We start from the raw sequence: 19,661 nt of genomic DNA, 5'->3' as shown, positions 1-19,661 counted from the left end.
AGCGTCCTTCTAAAGAAACTGAATGTAAGGAGTATATGCAAGATGATTATGAGGTTTGTTTGAGCAACTAGTATTTAGAAAGCTCACTTCATATTTCATGAAACATCCAGCAAGCCTGTGCCTGTTTTGATATCTAGATAGCCAGGTTAGAGAGTAAAATTAATGTCTGGGGTATTTGCCAGTAAATCCGTGAAACTGAAATGACTGATACTGCTCCAGGGATCCGTTTGTCTCAAATCTTGGTGAGAAAGGAGCCAATGTTTTCTATAGTGGTCAGAGAGAGGGCACTGATCATGTCTTATTTAGAGAGCCACTTGAGATGAGACTTTTTGCAGAAAGTTACACTGACAACAAATGTGTTTTATCTTCATCTTCATTACTTTTTCTTCTTCTCCTTGGTCCAATATTCGTGGATTAATTTTGGAGATGCTGATGGTAAGGATGGAGAAAACTTGATACAAAAATGCATGTGGATAATGACCATGAGCACAACTCTTTCTGCTTTGCAGCTGCCACGTTGCCTCAGTTTTCATATCTCTGTTGTTATCAGGGTATAAGAACACGAACAGATGATGCAGCTATGACACAGAGATGGGATTCATCCCAGGAATGTCTTTTTCAGTGCAATATCTTCACATTGCACAGACACATTTTGTGCTGATAACCTTAGAGAAAGGCACAGATTTCTTCAGTTTCCCATCATGAAGCCGTCACAGCCTATTATTTTAAGAAATATGAGTCAGGTTCTGTACAGCCTAAACAGCTATTTTGTGTCATCATACCAGACTGGAAATCTTCTTTCAAAGCCCTAGCAGGAGTCAATCTTAGCCAGCAATCTTCGTAAGTTTTACTGTCATTAGCTCTTCTTTCCTCAATTAACATGTTTTATTTGGTTCTTAAATGGCCACTGACCAAAATAAGTCTGCAAGATGTATGGAAGTGAGTATTTTGTTTACTGAACTGCTGATGAAAATGAGGGAGCTTTGGCAGACAGCAGTCTCATAAGAGTTCTGAGTGAAGCTGTTTATATAAGAAAACTCGGTATTTTCGAAAGGAAGCTCTCAGAGCATGTGACCAAAGCTGTAGTCCTTGGAGAGAGATCTTCAGACTTCTCATCACGGGTTTGGTTGATAGTGAAGACGCAAGTTCCTCAGGCCCTTCATTACTGAATACGGGATCCTCTCGTTGCAGTTCGGAGGTCATGGCAGCTGGTTTCACAAGTGCTCACTCAAGTTTTTCCCCTCTCTCAGAAAGAAAACTTTACATATTTTTTCTACTTCTTTTCCTTTTTCTATGAGAAACAGCTCCTCTTCAGTGCTACTTTTTTACATAATTAGTAACCCAGTAACCCATTAGTTACCCAGACAACATTCTCCAAGCAAGGACATTTTTCTTATCCTTCAGGATGATTATGGCCACAAATAGGCCTCTGTTAGTGTTATACCTGATTGCATATCTTCTGCATACATGGGCTGCAGTTTGTCTGCAGTAGAAAGCTCTTGTGCCTTGCAGTGTTGCTAGGACTTGCCTAATGTCCCCAAATAAACGTAGCAGTCCTTGCCCCTAATAGCACAAAATGGTTATGTATCCTGGTCTGAGGCCAAGGGGATGTGCCACTGTCCTAGCCTGTGAAGTTTCTTTTCTACTCCTCTTTTTGATTTTATTTCCTAGGTTGCAACGTAATTTCTGATGATTTTCTTTAAAGGTACATGAAACATTCCATTTTTAAGGTTTTTTTTTTTAATACCTGAAAAATTCTTAGGAATATGTCACAAGCCAAAGGTGCCAGGCCTTCGTTAAGAATCCGTTAATATCTACTACTATTTATATACATCATTATCTCCAGAAATCAAACAAGCAGGACCCCATTTTGTAAAATGCTCTGCAGACTTCTGACTTGGTACCAGATCTGGGCCTTTAACTCAGGTCTACTACTTTTCAGGTCTAGTATTTTCCAGCCTGCTAGACATTGCTAGACATTGTGCCAGTTCAATCTCATTTTCCCAGTTAGGAACTGTCGCTCTTAGCTGCTTACTACTCTTACGTATCTATTTCTTATGGAGGGAGCTAGGACCCAGTGGCCCATTTTTAGGTGGCATCTAAGTTAGGAGAGGTGAACGCACTTGTATAGTTCATCTAATTGCAAATTGGATGGGTGGATTAGCTTGCATAGATGCCACCCTAACTTCTAGACTAGAGAAGTGAGGTTTTCAAAGCTCCTGAGTGATCAGTGTGGCTATGAGTAAGATCTGTATAAGGCATTAGTGATTTGCCATTTTCAACATCAAAATTTCGGTCTGCTGGGCTTCATGCCTTTAGTAGGAGCTTGATTTTGGTGGAGGAAGTGTTCAGAACTGCCTGAAATCAATCTTCACTGAAATGTCTCAAGTGGGCGCTAAGCAGTCACTCACCATGTTGCTCTAAAGTGATTTGGGGAATTAGGTCTTGCTGGATGACTTTCCATGAGAGTTGGTCTCTCAAGGACTTTAGTTACTTCTCCAGGTGGGACTTACTTAGACTTGTGAGTCTAAGGTGCTTAGGAGATTTGGAAGCTTTGTAAAAAATGTTTAAAAGTCTCGGGCAATCTGATTTCCTTTTGTCGAAATACTGAGTTATAAACTGCATTTGTGGCTGGCTAATAGCTTAATCCTCCTGAGATTTTAAATTCTTGCTCTGAGGCCAACCCAACTTGAAGAATTTTTTGTTGTTGTTACATTTTCCCATAGTAAGGGTTGGGTTGTACCCTGGATATGTGGTTGATCCCTGTACAGACCACCTTGCTTATTGTTTTTATTCTCCATAAAGCCTTTCTAAAAGGATGTTTCACACCTTTTGGCTCTGCCAAAAATCCCATAGAAATTCCAGATCATACCAAAACCATGCGTTTTTCTTAGCCTGGCACAGGACCAAAGCATTAAAATAAACAATAGATTTCCATGTTTACTTTTGACTTACTTGGTATCCTTTGAGTCAAAGGCTTGAAAGTACTCAATAAGCTTTCAGAATATCCTTATTAGCAAAAAGCAACTCCAGGAGCTGTTTAGGCAGTAATGTGAGTAATGAAGTAAAAATAAAGCATGGCCTCCAAGCTCATCAGTTTGCTCAGGATAGGCTGGTTGCAGCTCAAGGGTTTGGCGCTCAGCTTCATCGCCGTGCGCTGAAACATGGTTGGTTTGTGCATGGTTGTAACTGCTTGTGCTGGCTTGTCCCGTGCTGGCTTCTTAACACTCGGGGAAAAAAGGAAGAAGAGGAGCATAAGAAACCAGCAGGGCCACCTCGAAATCCCGCTGTCTTTCCTAAAGAGCACCAAGCAGCAAATCCTCGGCCAAGAACAAGCTGAATGCTGGAGGATGGTGTGAGGGAGGGAAGAAGTAGTTTCTACATCACAGGGAGCTCTGGTCTTGTCTAGAATTCACCTTAACTATGTCTTAGCCTGCTTGTGCCATAAAGAAAATGCTTCGTATGAGACAGGGGATCTCACGCTGCTCTTGCACTGTCTCTGGCTTCAGGGGCAGACAATAACTTTGCCCTTCATGCATCCAGTCCATCAGCTCCATGCTGCATTTGTCCATCCTCTAGAGCCTTCAAGAGTCCTAAGCAATGGGACTGGTGAGCTCTCCTTTTTGTATGGAGACATGCAAACTCTGCCCTGTAGCCACCGTCCCTCTGGGAATTCATGCTTTCTGTATAGCTGCACAGCCTGTTTCATGTGTGCCCTTATTTCCTTGCAGGACCTACCTGCACCATGGAAATGGCACTAAAATAATTCCAGTTCAGCTCCTATGCCTGGCCTGTGCTGGTCCCATTTACTGGGCAAGCTGAGCTATGTCTCTCCCAGCCTAAGTAGGTCCCTAGTTGTTTTAACCCTATTTATATCTTTTTACTCTTTCCACATTTCAGGCAGCCTCCTGATTTCTCTCTCCTCTGGGAAGTCTCAAAACTGTCACACTTTTTTCAAAGGCCATGTTCCTTCTGGCATGTAATTCATGGGAAATCATGTAAACCATAAAAAAATAGCTTTATACTGAGCCCCTCTGAGACAGCAACATCTGCCAGCAGCAGTACCAGCATGGGAGTGAAGGGGAACTACTTTCAAGTATGGGGATAGTGCAAAGGACAAGTACTCTAAACACTCTGGACAGCTTGTGCAACAGGCTTAAAAATATCAGAGCAATCCCCATAACTTACACTCTTTGCAAGAATGTGGATTGCAGCTATTCACATTTAGCAACTGCATTTTTAGGGAGCATATTAGCATTGCTGTACATTGCTCTGAAATGTTTCCAAACTTGCCTAATCTGAACCTCTTCTTAATGTATCCCTTTAAAAAAAGCCTTTTTAAATTCTCTTAGCTAAAAAAAAAAAAGGAAAAAAGGTGAAACACAAGAATGTCTGGAAGTAGAGTGTCTTCGTTATCCAGAAAAAATGTATAACAGTCTAGGTAATTCTTCCTGTCTTTCCAATTGCCTTGACTACTCAGAAGGAAGGAAAGTCTCATCATCATCATCATCTTAGAAGGGGGTCACACCCATTTGAAGACGTTGGATGACAAGAAGATGTGCACAGAAATGTTGGTGTTCAGGAGGGAGAGACTATTCAGCTCACGTTTGTGTTTGGTTGTGTTAATACGGCGTGTCTGGATAATGTCAGGAGCTGACTAGTATGTGTTCAGAAATCATTAGCATAATAATTCCTTTGGGGAATATAGGACGTATAATGTTTACCACATTCTTGAAAACAGTGCAAACAGGAGCAGCCACTCAAGGCGGAAGAGAGATGCTAATTAAATATTGGAAATTTGGAAAGACTGGAGAGATGGAAGAAATCCAGGGAAAACAGATTCCCTTCTATAGCAGATTTTATCACAAAACCCAATCACAGCGGATAGGGAGGAAAAAAAAAGGAATCTGGGTCTCAGAAACAGTATTTGATATGTTTTGGAAAAAATAGTCTTGCTAGAGGAAAACCTGGAGGGAAGTTTAGATGAGTCAGAAAGCAGGAGTTAGGCTAAGAGACACAATAATTTGTCTGGGAAAGTTGTCCTGAGCAACTCTGAGGAGGAACCAGTTTAAACAAGAAAAATGTAAATTTGCAAGACTCTCCAGGCAAATGAGCCCTGCGTTGCAATGGATAAAAAGGAAAGCTATCCTGGACATGCAGGGTCTTCATTTTAAAGGAGGAACAGGAGATGTGTGAATTCACATAGTTCTTCAGGGCAGTCCATCCCTCACCATGAGGGATGATGGACAAAGTTTTATGTAGTGGTGAAGATGCCTTTTCTGTTTCCAGAGCTCAACTTTCTACTGGGGTAAAAATGTTTAACTTTTATCTTGATACAATATACCAGTGTGCCTATCTCCTGTAAGGAATTGGGTTTTTCTTGGGACTTGGGTGGAGGTTTCTGCTGAGCATCTAGAGCTTGGTTAGGAGATCTGTGTTGGCTGGTACACCAGTGGAGAGAAGTCCTTCAGCAAGCAGCAAATAGGTGTGAGGAATATTCACACATTATAACAGCAGAGGAGTGTGTTAGGATTACCAATATTTAAACAGAAGTCACATTTTAATTTCTTGTGCATGCATTGGTCCAAGTTTTCCAAGTGTTTCAAAGACTGGAGTGACATTTACCTGGGAGTGCAGAGCGGAGCATTTCCCAACCTGCAAGACCCATCCTTATCTGACTGCCAGCTGTATCTTTATCCTCATTTTCCCTGGGTTTACTTCCAGGTCTTTTAGAGTCCTTTTCCTGACTCTTTCCATCACTGTGTTCCTTATGGAAATAGAGCCTCAGTGACCTTATTGCCTTGTGCATTGTCTTCCCTTCAATCGTGTGTATAAAATCCCACTCCCAAGTACCAGAAGATCTTTTCTGTTCCTCGCTATTGCTTTCTGTTCCCTTCCTTGCCAGCCTTAGTTTTATTGACTAGTCCAGCTTAGAAAGATGACCCTTTGAAGAATCACTATTATAGGCATGTATAGGAACTAAAAGTGAGGCTCGAGTTTTAATGCATTTAACTGCGTCGTGTTTCTCTCTGTTTCAAGTAACTGCTTTGACCTAGGTGAGATTCCTAACAGAGTAATGTCTTAACTCCAAAGAAATTTTTGTGTTGGGACTTGCCCTTTTCTCAGAGCATTTGAAGCCCTAATTGTTCAGAGGAAATACTGCACTGTTTGAAACCCAGTATGGAATGTCATGAGCAGTGATTTTTGCATTATTGTGGATGCTTTGCCTTGAAAAAACAAGAGCTTCTTTACATGTAAAAGATGACAGTCATGGGGTTTGAAACTTTGGCTTAAGCATTTACAGCTAAAAAGTCCCAACAGGGAAAACATTCTTCTCTAAGCTTCCAAATAAAAAATACACGTTCTCAACCATCAGTGGTTTGAAAAGGAAAACTCCTAAAGCATTTGAATAGGTGCCCAGTCTTTCTCTTATAGCAAAATTTATGATATAGTGTCTGAATGTTTTAGAGGCTGAGAAGACTCAATCCCTTTGTGCGTGAGTTTAATTTCTGCTTTTTGTCTCTCCCTGCGACTACAGTGCCTTTGGTCTCAGAGGCAGAAGGCCAAATGCCTCTCTCCGACTTTGCCACCCAGGTGGCTGCAGTAGCCAGGTAGCAGGAAGCAGGGTGACGGCTCACGTCCTCTCCTGGAGACTTCCCTGCTGTGGCACACGCTGCATTTTTTGTGTTGCCTCTTGAAATGCCCCTTTAGCTGCGTGGTGCTGGGAAGCATCGAAGCTGTTGGTGCCAGTGTGCGTCTCGGCAGCGGTGCCGCGCTCCAGCTCCTTTGCTTCCAGTCTCCCAGAGCTCCCCTGGCAGGGAGCTGATGGCCCTTCTGCCCTCCAGCTTTCCTTTATTTTTATGTGTTTTTTTTTTTACGTCCTTGTTATCAGAAAATGGGGAATTTGCTCTGCCTCAGGAGTCACCCTTCTGCTTGAACACTGCAGCTTTAAAAAGTTCAGGTTGTTTTTGCAGATTTGAGGGTTGAATGTGGGAGGCAACAAGGGCCTCGGGGAACCCTTAAGTTTAAGGAGCAACTGTCAAGTCCTTCCTCTTAGCAGCATTCGAATATTCAGTCTTGTAACATGAGCTTTTTTGGCTTTTTATTTTCAGCCCCTGAAGTGCTGGCGCAGAAACCCTACAGCAAAGCAGTGGACTGCTGGTCCATCGGGGTTATCGCATACATCTTGTAAGTATCTGTGGATTTTTTGGATCATAGGCAGCTTTGGCACCTGCAAAACCCTCTCACCTTTTGGCTACCTCTATCCTCTGATCCAAGAAAGTCACTGACACTTGTCACTGAGGATAAAGTGAAGCCGCTACCTCCCCTGCTCAGGTTAGTTATGATCAGAAGCAGGTTTCGGCCATCTCTTCAGAGCATGGTGTCATGCCTGCAGGCATAAAAGCATCTTATAAAGTGCCTTGTCTCTGGAGAAGTGACGCTCTGCACCAGCGAACTATGAGATTGCATTTTCAGGGATTATCTTTTTTATGATGTGCCCAGACAAGGCTGCATGCTGTTGTAGTTAATGGGAAACGTTACTTTACTGTTTCTCCACTATTACTTATCACTATTACTTATTATTACTTAGGATTTTCACCATATGTGTATGGATGTGTGAGAATGCTTTTGTTCTAGGATTCGATTTATCAGTCCTTCGACCACTCCTCTGCTCATGGAAACATTACAAGTAGGCTCAGGTTTTACTTTTAGTCTGGTTCCTCTGTAACAGGTGATGCATCAGCTTCTGGCCATTCCTAATAGCTAAGAGAAAGGAAGAGATGGAAAAAGAACCCTCTGGTTATGTCAGCCTTTGTCAGTGCATTTGGCAGTTATGAACACTTATCTCTTAGATTGGTGATTAAGTATTTCCATTCCACACTTGTTTTTCCCCCTAAAGTAAGTAATTCTAAACTAAATGAAAATTTTTGCATTATTGAAAATATGTTTAAAACTCTGGATGAAATATTTTCAGGTTTTCATGATTTTTAAAAGCCAAAAAAGAAGTGGAGAGATTTTGTGAGCAGTGAATAATTTCTCCTAAAATATAATACAGAATATTGAAATATTTACAGAAAATGCAGTCTTTTTCTTAAACTCTTCCAACCCCTCCACCCACCAGATCCCATAGGAAGGGTGGGCTGATTTCTGCACTCAGGTTGGCTGCTTTACCATTAAACCGTTATTTGTGGCTAAGACTTGCTCCTCTGAAAGGGCTAATTGTTGCTCATGGGGGAGTGGGGATTAGTTACTTGAGAAGAGCTACAGGACCAGGATCTTTTTGTGTTTTCCAAAGTGGCAGATAGATCTCAGAACCTATAAATACTGTTAAAGAAGAAATTTAGCACCACTTGTCATTCAGTACTTATCACTCTCTTCCTCATAAGGGCTTAAGAGACTCTCGGAATAATTCAAGTTAAAAGGGGGCCTTAGGAGGTCCCTAGTCTGGCCTCCTGCTCAAAGCAGGGTCAACACTGAGATCAGACCGGGTTGTTTAGGGCTGTATCCTGTGGAATCTTGAAAATATCGGAGATGAGCATGACCAGACTCTGTAAACAGCTTGTTTCACTGCATGATTTGCCTCAAGGTAAAGCTTTCTCCTTCTAGACATACTGAAACCCACTCATTTCACCTTATGCCCATTTTTCCTAGTCCTCCCACTTTGCAGTACCGCAAAGAGCTTCTGTCTTCTCAGGGAGTTTCCCCAAACTGTCCCTTCACCAGGCTGAACAAACCAGGGCTCCCCCAGAGTGCTAACACTGGATTCTACGTGATTATCCTGGGTATGAAATGGTTCATCTAAATCTAACTTGTCTCCATGAAATGGGGCAGCAAGCATTTTAGATCTGGGCCACCTTCAGTGGCTGAGCTCTGCCACAGGATGAGCCATCTCCTGTCCCTGTGTCCCAGCGATGACACTTGGAAGGCCTGCTCCGGAGCACTGTGGTCGCAGAGATAAGTCCCCATTACAGGGTTCATAGCTGCCGTCCAGAGGAGAGCACCCATAATATCTCAGGACACCATCAACTGAATCCATCCTGAGCGTATGAGACCAAAGCTGATGTTTCGGTTGAGAAGGAAATACAGAACTTGTTATGTGTGAACCTGCAGGAAGACTCTGTCCAGCCTAGGGGAACTGTCTTCACGGGCTGGTACCTCGTCAGGGCTCAGGTCCCTGAGTGCATGAGAGTCATTCAACAATAAATGTGTAGGTGGCATCTGCACAGCGGAGGGAACTTTGAAGCAGGTGCTATTCTGACCACCTACGGGTCTTTGGAACGAGGTCAGGCTGTCACCACAGGCTGGCTGAGCACGACCACACAGAGCACAACAAGCATCTTCTTTCTGTGCAGGAGGGCAGAGAGAGCAGCTGTATAGCTGTTAACTGCCACAGAGACAAATGTCTTTTCATGCCAACACTACCAGGGCTTTCCTTTCTTTTCCCCCCTTTTTATACAACTGTCAGAGTTACACAACACTGCAGGAAAAAGCAACTCCACTGAGCCGCAGCATTAAAGCATTCCTACTTCTGTTCCTTTTCTCCTTGTGCAAACATTTCATGGCTTGTCAGCATGAATAACTTTTTGACGGTGTAGTAGAACTGTTTTTGCCAGGACGCATCTAACTGCCGTGTTATCCACTCTGTGCAATGTTCATGCTCTGCATTTTCGTTCAGTCTTGAGCATAAATTTTATGGCTTGCTTTTTCTACCACTACTCAAAATAATGTTTTTATATTAAAGTAGTATGGAGAGGCTCTATTTGTTTGCATATTTATTTAAAACAAAGCTGTGTCTAAAAATTCAGCCTTATGATCAGCTTTGCCATTCTGCCTGAATACTTAAAAATGTGCTGGATAAAAACATAGCAGGGGGATGGATTTACCTTGGAGCAATCATCAACAACAAAATACAAAAACCTTTTACATAACAAAGCAGAAACCAACAGTGCTGATACCGGCTTTGTGTCAGATCCCAGCAGGACATGCTAATGCAACGAGGAGGAGAGCAGACATGCCGAAATACCTCGGAGGCTGCTTCACCCATCACTCCCTAATGCTTTTTTATATGGAGACGGTGTGCGCTGACCCAAACTCGCTGTCTTAGACGAGCAAACCTGAGCACAGAAGGCTCATGCATTTTCATGATGTTTTTGGCCTTATATTTGTCAGCCATGGGCAGCTGGAGTGTTTTGTATTGCTGCTTAGTGCTTTGCTGAGCAGGACACTAATTGGAGAACTTGAGGCCAGCTCGATGTCACCAGCAGCTCCAGAGAGCGAGGTAGAAGAGAATCCAGCAGCAAGGTAGCAGTCTGCTGCCTTGCCTCCAGTTGGAGTTCATTTTCATATATTCGCCATGAAAATGTATGTGTTTGTTTCCACCTGGCTGCCTAGAAGAGGGACAAACTGCTTCCTGCTTCCCCAGAGATGAACTTGGCCCTCCTTTCCTCCAAGTTTTCAGTGCTATTCAACTCGCACACTCACACAAAAGACTTTTTTTTTTTTTTTTGCTGGCAGATCTGTTATTATTTCATTTGTTGCTTTTATGTGTCTTGCTGAGGAATACAGAGGGATTCCTACTACCAGTGAGACTAAGAGCGCCAAGCAACATGCCCTTTGTCACCGGGTTAATGAATACATCTCTGAAAGGTGGAAGGTTTTGATTTCATCTGTAATCCTTCCCTGTTCCCAAGGGTGAGGCGACTCACTGCAGTAGTTTCCTGTTCTGCTTTCCAAATCAGCTTGTTCTGGGCTTGTTGAGAAGGAGCTGCACATGCTTGTCAAATCTCAATTCTCCATTTGCTATATGAGGAATTCCCAGCCCTGAGGGCTTAAATGACTTTAATATAAATGAATTCCTACAATTTCTTGCTCACAGGACAAGGAAACCTTTTTAGGGTTTCTGTACTTCAGGCAGTAAGGACCTGATTTGTATTATGATGTGCAGTGAAAATGAGTGGTAATAATACTCTGCTGTAGGAGCGTGATAATGTGTTTGCCAGACCGTTATTCAGGCTGCTTGGGTGGGATTCGGTTTGAGATCAAATCACCTGCTTCAATATTTCTACACGTGAGCTCTGTGCTTCAACTCCTGCTACAGTTGATGGTAATCCAGGAGTCACTTTGGATAGTGATGCATTGCTGCTTAGCACTGCTTTAGTCACCCTGAAATGTTCTCTGAGTCTCGATCTTCTTTCTGCTCTAGGACTGCGCACCCCATGGCACGTCTACCTGCTGTTCTGGGTGTCACATGGGCTCTAGAGCTTCTCAAATGTCACTGAACGCTATGTGAGGGCAACTGAATCCAGCCCCAAGTCAACAGACATCACGTCTGATGAGTAATTGACGCCACTAGAATGTGTAGGCTTTAGTTGCCTAAACATGCACATTTAGTACCACACCAAGGTGTCCAGAATATCCACACAGAGCTGGCAAGTGTAACAGAAGGCCTATGGAGACCTTCCTTCTGGAGTGGCAGATGGAGGCCAAGCAGGATACCTTGGACCATGTGAAGTAGCACTAGCTGCCTGTGCTTAGGCGACTCGATCATACTCTGATCTTTATTCAGACCTTTACCTTTATAGCACAGTTTAGTCTGCTTGAGAGGGCATTGCGCCACTCTCTAGACTCTGTTGACTGCTCTGGTCACTGAAATGGGAGCTTAGAAACCAGCTCACATGCAGATACCTGCAGTGTCCTAATCCTCTACTGAATCTCACCCTTGCTCCCAGGAGTACCTAGGAACTCATAGTAAAGCAGGGGTACCGTAATGGTAGAGGGGAATAAGGTGTCCTTTCCTAAACTAGAAAAAATAGCCCTGCTGAGGTTTCTGAGACCGCTGTGATGGGCACAAAGTTAAGGTCTAGATGAGCGTGCAGCATCGTTAGAGGCACCAGAGCTGGCACGTGCACCTGGCACTGAGATGTGAGAAGCATGAGCAGCATAGCCCCGTGGTGCAGGTCGAGTACTTAAGCCTGCCTTGAGCATGAGTTATTAACTCCAGTAAATCATTATGCTGCTCTGGATATATCTCTTCCAGCTTGGAGCTACATGCCAGAACCAGATTGAGAGATATTGGTGTTTAGGGCAATCTGAACACATCACCCTGCCTTACCTCCCCCATGACTCCTTACAGCCACTCTTAACAGGCCATTGCTGTTGCATTTAAGAAGATGGAAACTCAGGGGAATCCATCTCAGAAGCCAGGCATAAATTAAAGATATTTTGAGCTATTATTGTCATAAGTGGCTTAAGTGCCTCCAGACAAGCTCAATCTCACATAAGAGTCCTCAGCTTACAACAATGAAAGAACAAATATTTGTCTCTGTAATATGCAAGGTGAAGACGTCTCAGAGAAGAATACCTTTGTTTTGGTGCCAGCTTCTAATACTTCTTGTTTATGACATCTGGACTCCACCAGTGGAGTTTATGACTCCACCAGTGGAGTTTTTATCAAAAACTCATTTTGCTTTAAAAATCATTATTCATAAGAACTAATTTTAGCATCTTGAAATTTCCTGTTATTCCAGTTGCACCATTTCTCAATTTGAATCTGCATCATTGTTGAGCTCAGCTTTCTACTGATGATGAGGTAATTTTGATATCTGTGCAGCTTAAAAGCATATAAAACATAAGAAGAGCAACCAACCTCGCTGGATTCCCAGCAGATGTGTTTTGGAGCTGCCTGGGTCACATAAGGGGTTACTAATGCCTAGAGAACTAAAATTCTGATCCTATGCATACCTGATATAGAGAAGATTAAGTTAATAGACACAAAAAAATAGAATATCACGTTCCAGCACTGGAAAGGAGCCTGGGGCCAGAGTATGCTCTGCTTCAGGCCCCGATTATTTATATTCAGCACATCCTGCCCCTGCTGTATTCGCCTGAGCACATTTTGTGTTCAGTTTTCTTCTGGTTCTTTCATTGATGGAACAGAATTATTGGTTTATTGTTACTGCTATTTATAAACAATGAGAATCTGAAGAAAAGTCGTGTGTCATGCTCCTTTCTGGAGCTCTTTGCTGCTGGGTTGATGTTTAATTTCAAGTACATGAGCATGAAGTTATTTATATGATGTTTACATGGAAGAATTAAACAAGGACAATACAATGCATGCTGATCTAGAAGACGTTTCCATCATCATCCCGAGCCACACACTGGGGGAAGTTTGGCAGCTATCTAGCCTGCCTTAGCATGACCCAGGAGGTTAAGAGAAAAAGTGAGAAATAAATGACCTGTTTGGAATTGAAAGGAGAATGAGTGGAGGCAAAGTGTAAATATTGGGATTGCTCAGGATGTCACAGTTAAACACTGGGAAAACATGCCCTAAATTTTCTCTTCATGTTGTTTTGTTTTTTATTTTATTTTTTATTCCCCATGCTAATATGTCCTTGGGGGCAGTGCAGTTTCGTGAGGGCACCAGTGTCACAGTATGAGGGTCTGTTTCCAAAATGAGAAAAAACACATATGTTCACCCATATAAATATAAATAGCACTTGGATGACTTCCCAAACGATACATCTCTTCTGAGTGTGATCTGACTGCTCAGATCTTTGAGCTCTTACTGATTTTTCTCCTGTATTCTCACTATAAAATTGTATGTAAAACTTCCTTCAAGACCTCCTGTATTGCAAGTTGTACACTAACCGCACTGTGTTCTGCTTATCTGCATCCCATTCATTTTCAAGGAAAGACTGAGGACAGGAGGTTGCTGATGTAAAAAGGTAGCTTAATAATTCTGGAAAGATTTGATTTGGTGACACTGCAAGAAAATGATGACAGCTAATAGCTGACTGATGATCCCCCAGGACACCAGAAGATTTTTTCTCATTGAAGACAGAAAGTTTATTTTTGTATTTTTGCATATCTAAAGAAAATCAGCAGAACCTCTGATAGTGAGGTCATTTTCTTCACACAGAAATCTCTCAGCAGATGGAAATGAATTCAGTGGGATTTTGATACTCTAAGAATTAAATAAAAACTTAGTATGGACTTTGGAAGTTGGCCAAGTCTCTGGAAGTCCAGCAGAATTTCCTCCAACTATAAATTGCATGGGGGCTAAATTGCTGGGGCTTTCCCACCCCTCACTGCAAAGCCAGTGTAGGCTAAGTGTTGTTAAGGTTTCCATGTCTTCCCAAACTTTATTTTAAACTAGTGGACAGCAGATAGATAGTCTACAGTTTGGCTTCCATCCTTTCCTCATGCCAGAATGCCCTGGGGGTGACCACCAGTCCTAGAATCATAGATTCATTATGTTTGGAAAAGACCTTCAAGGTCATCGAGTCCAACCGTAAACCCTTCGATACCTTGACTTTTAGCCCTGGTTCACCTCAGACCTGTTTGCATGAGATGGTAAGATGCCTCCAGAGCAGGTTCCTGTACAAGGTCATTAGCAGGGAGTAATCACTTCTTAAGTATTCCCATTTGTCACTTCAGATGCAGGGAAAGCATCCTGGGCATAAAGTCCAGTGGTGATGGTGACACAAAAGAAAGAGTTGGTTTGCCATTGCTGATGGACTCATCACCTTCTGGCGTAAAGCTCCTGAAAGCTGCCTTTGATGGTTGACCTGTTCCCAGTTATTTTGCACCAGCAAGACAGGAGCCGTGCCCAAAGAGCCTGTTCTCTTTGTTGTGCCACGGGCGCTGGGTGTCCTTGTGCATGATGCTGGATGTCCTCGTGCACGAGGAGCCCCAGCGCTGGGCTCAGCGAGCCTGCCAGCTCCCATTCATTGACTTTGAGATCTCCACTAGCTTCCTCCTTGTGCTTCCTCATCACAGATCTACCTGGGACCCCTCGGGGGGCTCCAGCTGGGGTACGTGTCCCCGCGCAGGGTTGCAGAAGAGGTGAGCTGTCGCCCTCCGGCTCTGCGCTGCTCAGCTGCTTGCCTCTACATTTTGCTGCCATGAGAATTTATAAATCATAGCAGCCCTAACTTGCACTCTTGTACCTTTGCCAAGATAATTAGTGCATTGCACATTTTAAGACAGTTATTTCTCTCTCTGCTCTGCATGCACAGTGCTGTCTGGTTGTGGGGCGGTGCAAGAACATGCTTAACAAGGAGTGCTTTATCCGAGCACTTTGGTTTTCTTTAAGGAAAGTGCTGAGGAAGGCAAGAAATTAATGAAGGGCTGTCAGGCTTCTTATGTTGAACCCACCAAAGCCTGCAGGGAAGAACAGCAGGAGTGATTGCTCAGCATGTCCTGGGAAGAGACCGTCTTCCTGTAGGCTGAACCACCACTGTCACTATGACAGTTGCACCTCTGGTACTGTCAGCCCCAGATCTCCAAAAACTCCAAAGCCCCCAGAACTCCCCAGCCCCAAGAACTCCAAAATCCCCAGATCTTGAGCATTATGAAAAAGGACAAAGGTGAAATTTGCTTTGTGTGTGTTCACCCAAAACTGTGGCATCTGAGGTCTGGTATTTATCCCATGAAGGCAAGTAATGACAATGTTGCTCACAGATACTGCAGAACTAGATCCAGAGTCTAGATCCAGTTTCTGTATTCAATTATCAACAACTTTTCCTCCATCAACCAGATGGATTGAAGGGTTTGGTGAGATGCACGAAATTTTAATTGGCCTTTCTCATTCTCTACTTGCACCTCCAGGTTTCACATAGGAACACCTCCATCAAGAACCTACCTGCTAAGCAGGCATTCAGGCTTGCTTTGAATGTCCAGAAATACATTGTCTGCCTTACTTTTGATAAGGGCAACTGTACAGTGGAATGGCTACAGCAGAGCTCATCTGCTTTGAAAGATGGACAGATTTCAGATTCAGTCGAAATGCAGTGGTTTCATTATAATACTGCAGATTTCAGTTGAGGTCTTACAGGTCACTATTGATCTGACAGAGATCAGTGTCTCACTCAGGATTTGAATTATTTATCAAGCACATTGACACTTCAGAGCTAACAAAACATTGCTCCTTTACTCTGAAGTATTGAGTTGCTTCAAATAACCTCCAGGGCAGCAGGCTGGCTTTGGGTTATAAATAACTTGACTATTTAATTTCTTGCCTTTTTTTTTTTGTCTATTGGTGCTGCAGCATAATGCTAAATCATCAGTCAGTTCGTAATGACTCTTTCTTTCCAATTAAATACTTTATTGAAGTTGATTGACTCTGGGTTTAAGGAAACTGTAAGGAAAAGATCATTATTTCAATATCAGGGAAGTATGTGGAAGAACAATTTACATCACAGACTAGAGATAAGTGAGAAAAAATGGGATATCTCTTTATAGAAATAATAGAGATGAAAGGCCTGTTTAACCTTGAGTGGGTTGGTTTGTTCAAAACTTGGACCAGCCTCAGAGATAAATCTGACATTCTGCAGATGTTCTGATTGTGCTGGGGCTAGGTTTTCTGAGAAGTCAGGTTATAAATACTTAGGACCAGGGCAGGACTATGGTTAACCTTATGCAAGATAAGCAATTTGACAGGAGCAACAAAATCACTTCTAGAAGTAAGAGAGGAAGATCCCCCACCGCAGCGGTAGGTTTGTGTGCCTCCTGTGCACCCTCTGCAACAGGAGTTGAGAGATTCTTCCAGACATCCTCTTCCTGGGGCTTTGGGAAGCAGAGACCAGCATGACCTATAGATGTGTCCTGTTGTCTATGAGCGATAGCTCTGGTTAGCTCTTTGCCCTGCTTCACACCAGCCTCTTCCTCCACAAACCTCATCCTGGAAAAGAAGTCCATGCAGATGGCAGGTCACATCTATAGCAAGGGGCTGGGCCTGGGAGTTTCCTCTTCGTCAGGACTAAGTTTTTCTGACATCAGAAATACACTGGTCATCAAATTAACCTTCATTTTTGTGTGGTGCAACCATCAAGCTCTTAAAAGATGTGACAATTGCTGCTTCATAAAGGTTAGAGGTGCCACACTGGGTGCATTGGTTACCACTTACATAAAAACTGGCTGTGGACAGAGAGAAGGCTGGTAGGCTATAGTTGGAGTAGATTGGTGTGATCCTATAGAAGCGTATACATTTGCTTATATTTTGAATAGATCTTCTCCTGTCCACTCCAGCATTGCTCTTCAGGACAGGAGGTCTTTGTGTGTGTGTGTGTGCTTTGCTGTGGATGTGTCCAGAGTTCCAACAGCACAGCTAAACAAAGGCAGCTGTTCTTCCAACAGTGGATTGGAAGTTTTCTTTCCTACAACCCAAAAGACCAAAAGATCCAGACTAGATTGCTCAGCGAACCTTCCTTCACAGCTAGGGTCTCTTGCACAACACAGAGACCCTTGGATGTGCTCAAAGCCTGTTGTGATGCTAGGTATGTGGCTGTGTAAGTAAGTGACATCTACCTCTAATGTGTCCCTGGTTCTAGGGCATTGTGGTGCCTCTTGGTCTATGGAGCTGCTGCATTATCTCCCCACTGTCTGGGGGAGAATAAAACCAACCTAAGAAGTGGCTTGTGTAAGGCGCTAGGTCAGAACAGTCAAGAAGGACAACCCAAGTAGCTAAACTGGTATGAAGAGGACTTGCAGATGTGCAAAGACTGTGCTTGAAGCAATGGAGGACATGATTGACTCTCTGAATGTTGAATGTAGCCCATGAAAGAGTCTTTTACTGCATATGTAGGAAAGGATGTGAGGGCTCATGGCTATACCACTGCCTAAACACCTGCAGCAAGACTCTCAGACACACGCAGAGGACGGTTCAGCTGTCCATGTGTGTCTGAGTATAGGGCCAGCTTCACTAGGGTTTCTATGTCAGATTCCTTTGGATAGACCAGTTTGTCCAGGCTGGTGCTGATCTTAGAGACATGGCTTTACGTATTCCTGAACAGACATCTCTTAGGGTGGCATTTACCTACTTGGAAACATTAAGTCTTAAATATGAGTTTCTTCTTCACTCCTTTTCTCACCTTCTTGGAGACAGGTCAGAGTGTCACATGTCTCTTTTTGTGTTCTTGATTAGGCTCTGTGGATATCCCCCCTTCTATGACGAAAATGACTCCAAACTCTTCGAGCAGATCCTTAAGGCAGAGTATGAGTTTGACTCTCCATATTGGGATGACATCTCTGAGTCTGGTAAGAAGCTGCTGATAATTTAATTGCATAATGCATTTGTACCTGTTACAGATATTCTCTGTCATGCATGAAAATGAGCCGTCCATCTTATGTGTAATTTCCTTTAACTGCAGATCACTGGGAATGTGCATTTGTCTTGGCTCAAAAAGTTATGGGAGGTTGTTTCTTCAGGAGAGCAAATTAAGTACCATTTCCTCCAGTCATGCACAGAGCTCTAAAATGTAGCTGGAACAAAAGATTAAGATAGCAGAATTAGCCTTCAGTCCTAAGAAGACAAAGCAATTCAATTTTTCCTTCACATCCAAATAAAATGCAGATGCTTTATGTGTCGCTGATAATAGAACACAAGCTATTTCAGTTCTGTTACCAAAGCTGTGCTCTGAAGTGAGCTAGCAATAGATAGGGGAAAGACAATCCCAAGAAATTAATGGCTTCCAAATGAGGGGGAAAGGTTAAACAGCAGGGGGAAAATATTATCAAGTGTCTGAGAAAGGAAGGAATTTTGTCCTGTTTTCGGAGCACAGATGCTGATTTAGTAACTGCGAGTGCTGCTTGCGTGGTCTCATCCAGACAGCTTTCTCCCCAGTCCAGAGTCATTTAACTCATTAGCACCTGGCTTTGCCCATTCTAACAACTCTAGCCAAGAGCCAGACACACTGCCAGGCTGCCTTGTACATGAACATGGGCCTGAAGGCATCAGGATCCAACACAGCTCAGGGTCTACCAGTTTGAACCATGAACATTGGTGTCTGTATGCGACTGCAGAGGCACATTCATTATTCCATGCTGAAAGTGCCACCAAGTTGCTCTGTAGCCTTCAGCAGGTCACGAAAGCATGGTGTCCTTGCTCCCTCCAAAAATGGGGAAATGTCTGCCATTTCACATAGGAGATGAAATGGATTCTAGGGAAATTTTCTGGTGTGAAAATATCCCTAGAAGGACAGTTTTCAGATTCATTAATGCTGCTAATTAAGGTAGGAGAGATGTAAAAAAGAGCTGTTTTCTTTTAAAGTTGACCGTAGCCTGTGATTTTCTAATAGAACAACATTTCAGGCTACTTACATCTGTGATCCAGATCTGCCTGGCATGGACTTAAAAATATGTGTGGTGAGAGTGTTTTTAAAGCCTATCATGATTTTGAGAGAAAATATGAAGGTCTGCTGGCAGACCCCTTTGCATTTCTGGAGGAATGTTCATCACCTAAAGCAACATGAAGAATTTCAGGCCATATTTGGCTTTGCTGGGCCCCTTCAGCTATTGTCTCCTGAATCTACTGGATGCATGCCATGCTGTGATCACCCTCCCCTCCATTCTAATGCTGACCAAAACCACACTACTTCCTGCCCAAGGGAGTCCATTTTCCTCTGTAACTTCATTTTTTAAACATGCAACATGCTCTCCCAGCTCCCCATGTGTTCAGTTGCTTGAAGTGAACAACGAGAGTCTCCTATTGCAGGTTTTCTCCAAGCCTTTCCCACTAATTTTATAAGCATCTTCTGCAGAAATAATTTTGTATTTCATTTATTTATTTATCTTTTACAGCTAAAGACTTTATTCGGAATTTGATGGAGAAAGACCCTAATAAAAGATATACCTGTGAGCAAGCAGCAAGACACCCTTGGTAA

General features: G+C 43.0%; 1 protein-coding gene across 1 annotated transcript in view; it reads left to right on the top strand.

Annotated features, from left to right (window-relative positions):
* CAMK1D (calcium/calmodulin dependent protein kinase ID) overlaps window positions 1-19,661 on the top strand; it is a 184,941-nt gene that overhangs the window by 151,021 nt on the left and 14,259 nt on the right. Inside the window, exons 6-8 of the mRNA XM_088526310.1 lie at window positions 7,113-7,188; window positions 17,924-18,036; window positions 19,579-19,657. Of these exons, the coding sequence (XP_088382436.1) occupies window positions 7,113-7,188; window positions 17,924-18,036; window positions 19,579-19,657 (268 nt within the window). The remainder of the gene's footprint in view (window positions 1-7,112; window positions 7,189-17,923; window positions 18,037-19,578; window positions 19,658-19,661) is intronic.

The sequence above is a fragment of the Tinamus guttatus genome, unplaced genomic scaffold (genome assembly GCF_059628265.1).
Source record: "Tinamus guttatus ecotype Peru unplaced genomic scaffold, ASM5962826v1 Tinamus_guttatus_pri_ptg000245l, whole genome shotgun sequence".
In the NCBI taxonomy this organism is placed as follows: domain Eukaryota; kingdom Metazoa; phylum Chordata; class Aves; order Tinamiformes; family Tinamidae; genus Tinamus; species Tinamus guttatus.
The sequence above is the reverse complement of the archived record's forward strand: the minus strand, read 5'-3'. Positions and strand labels throughout refer to the sequence as shown.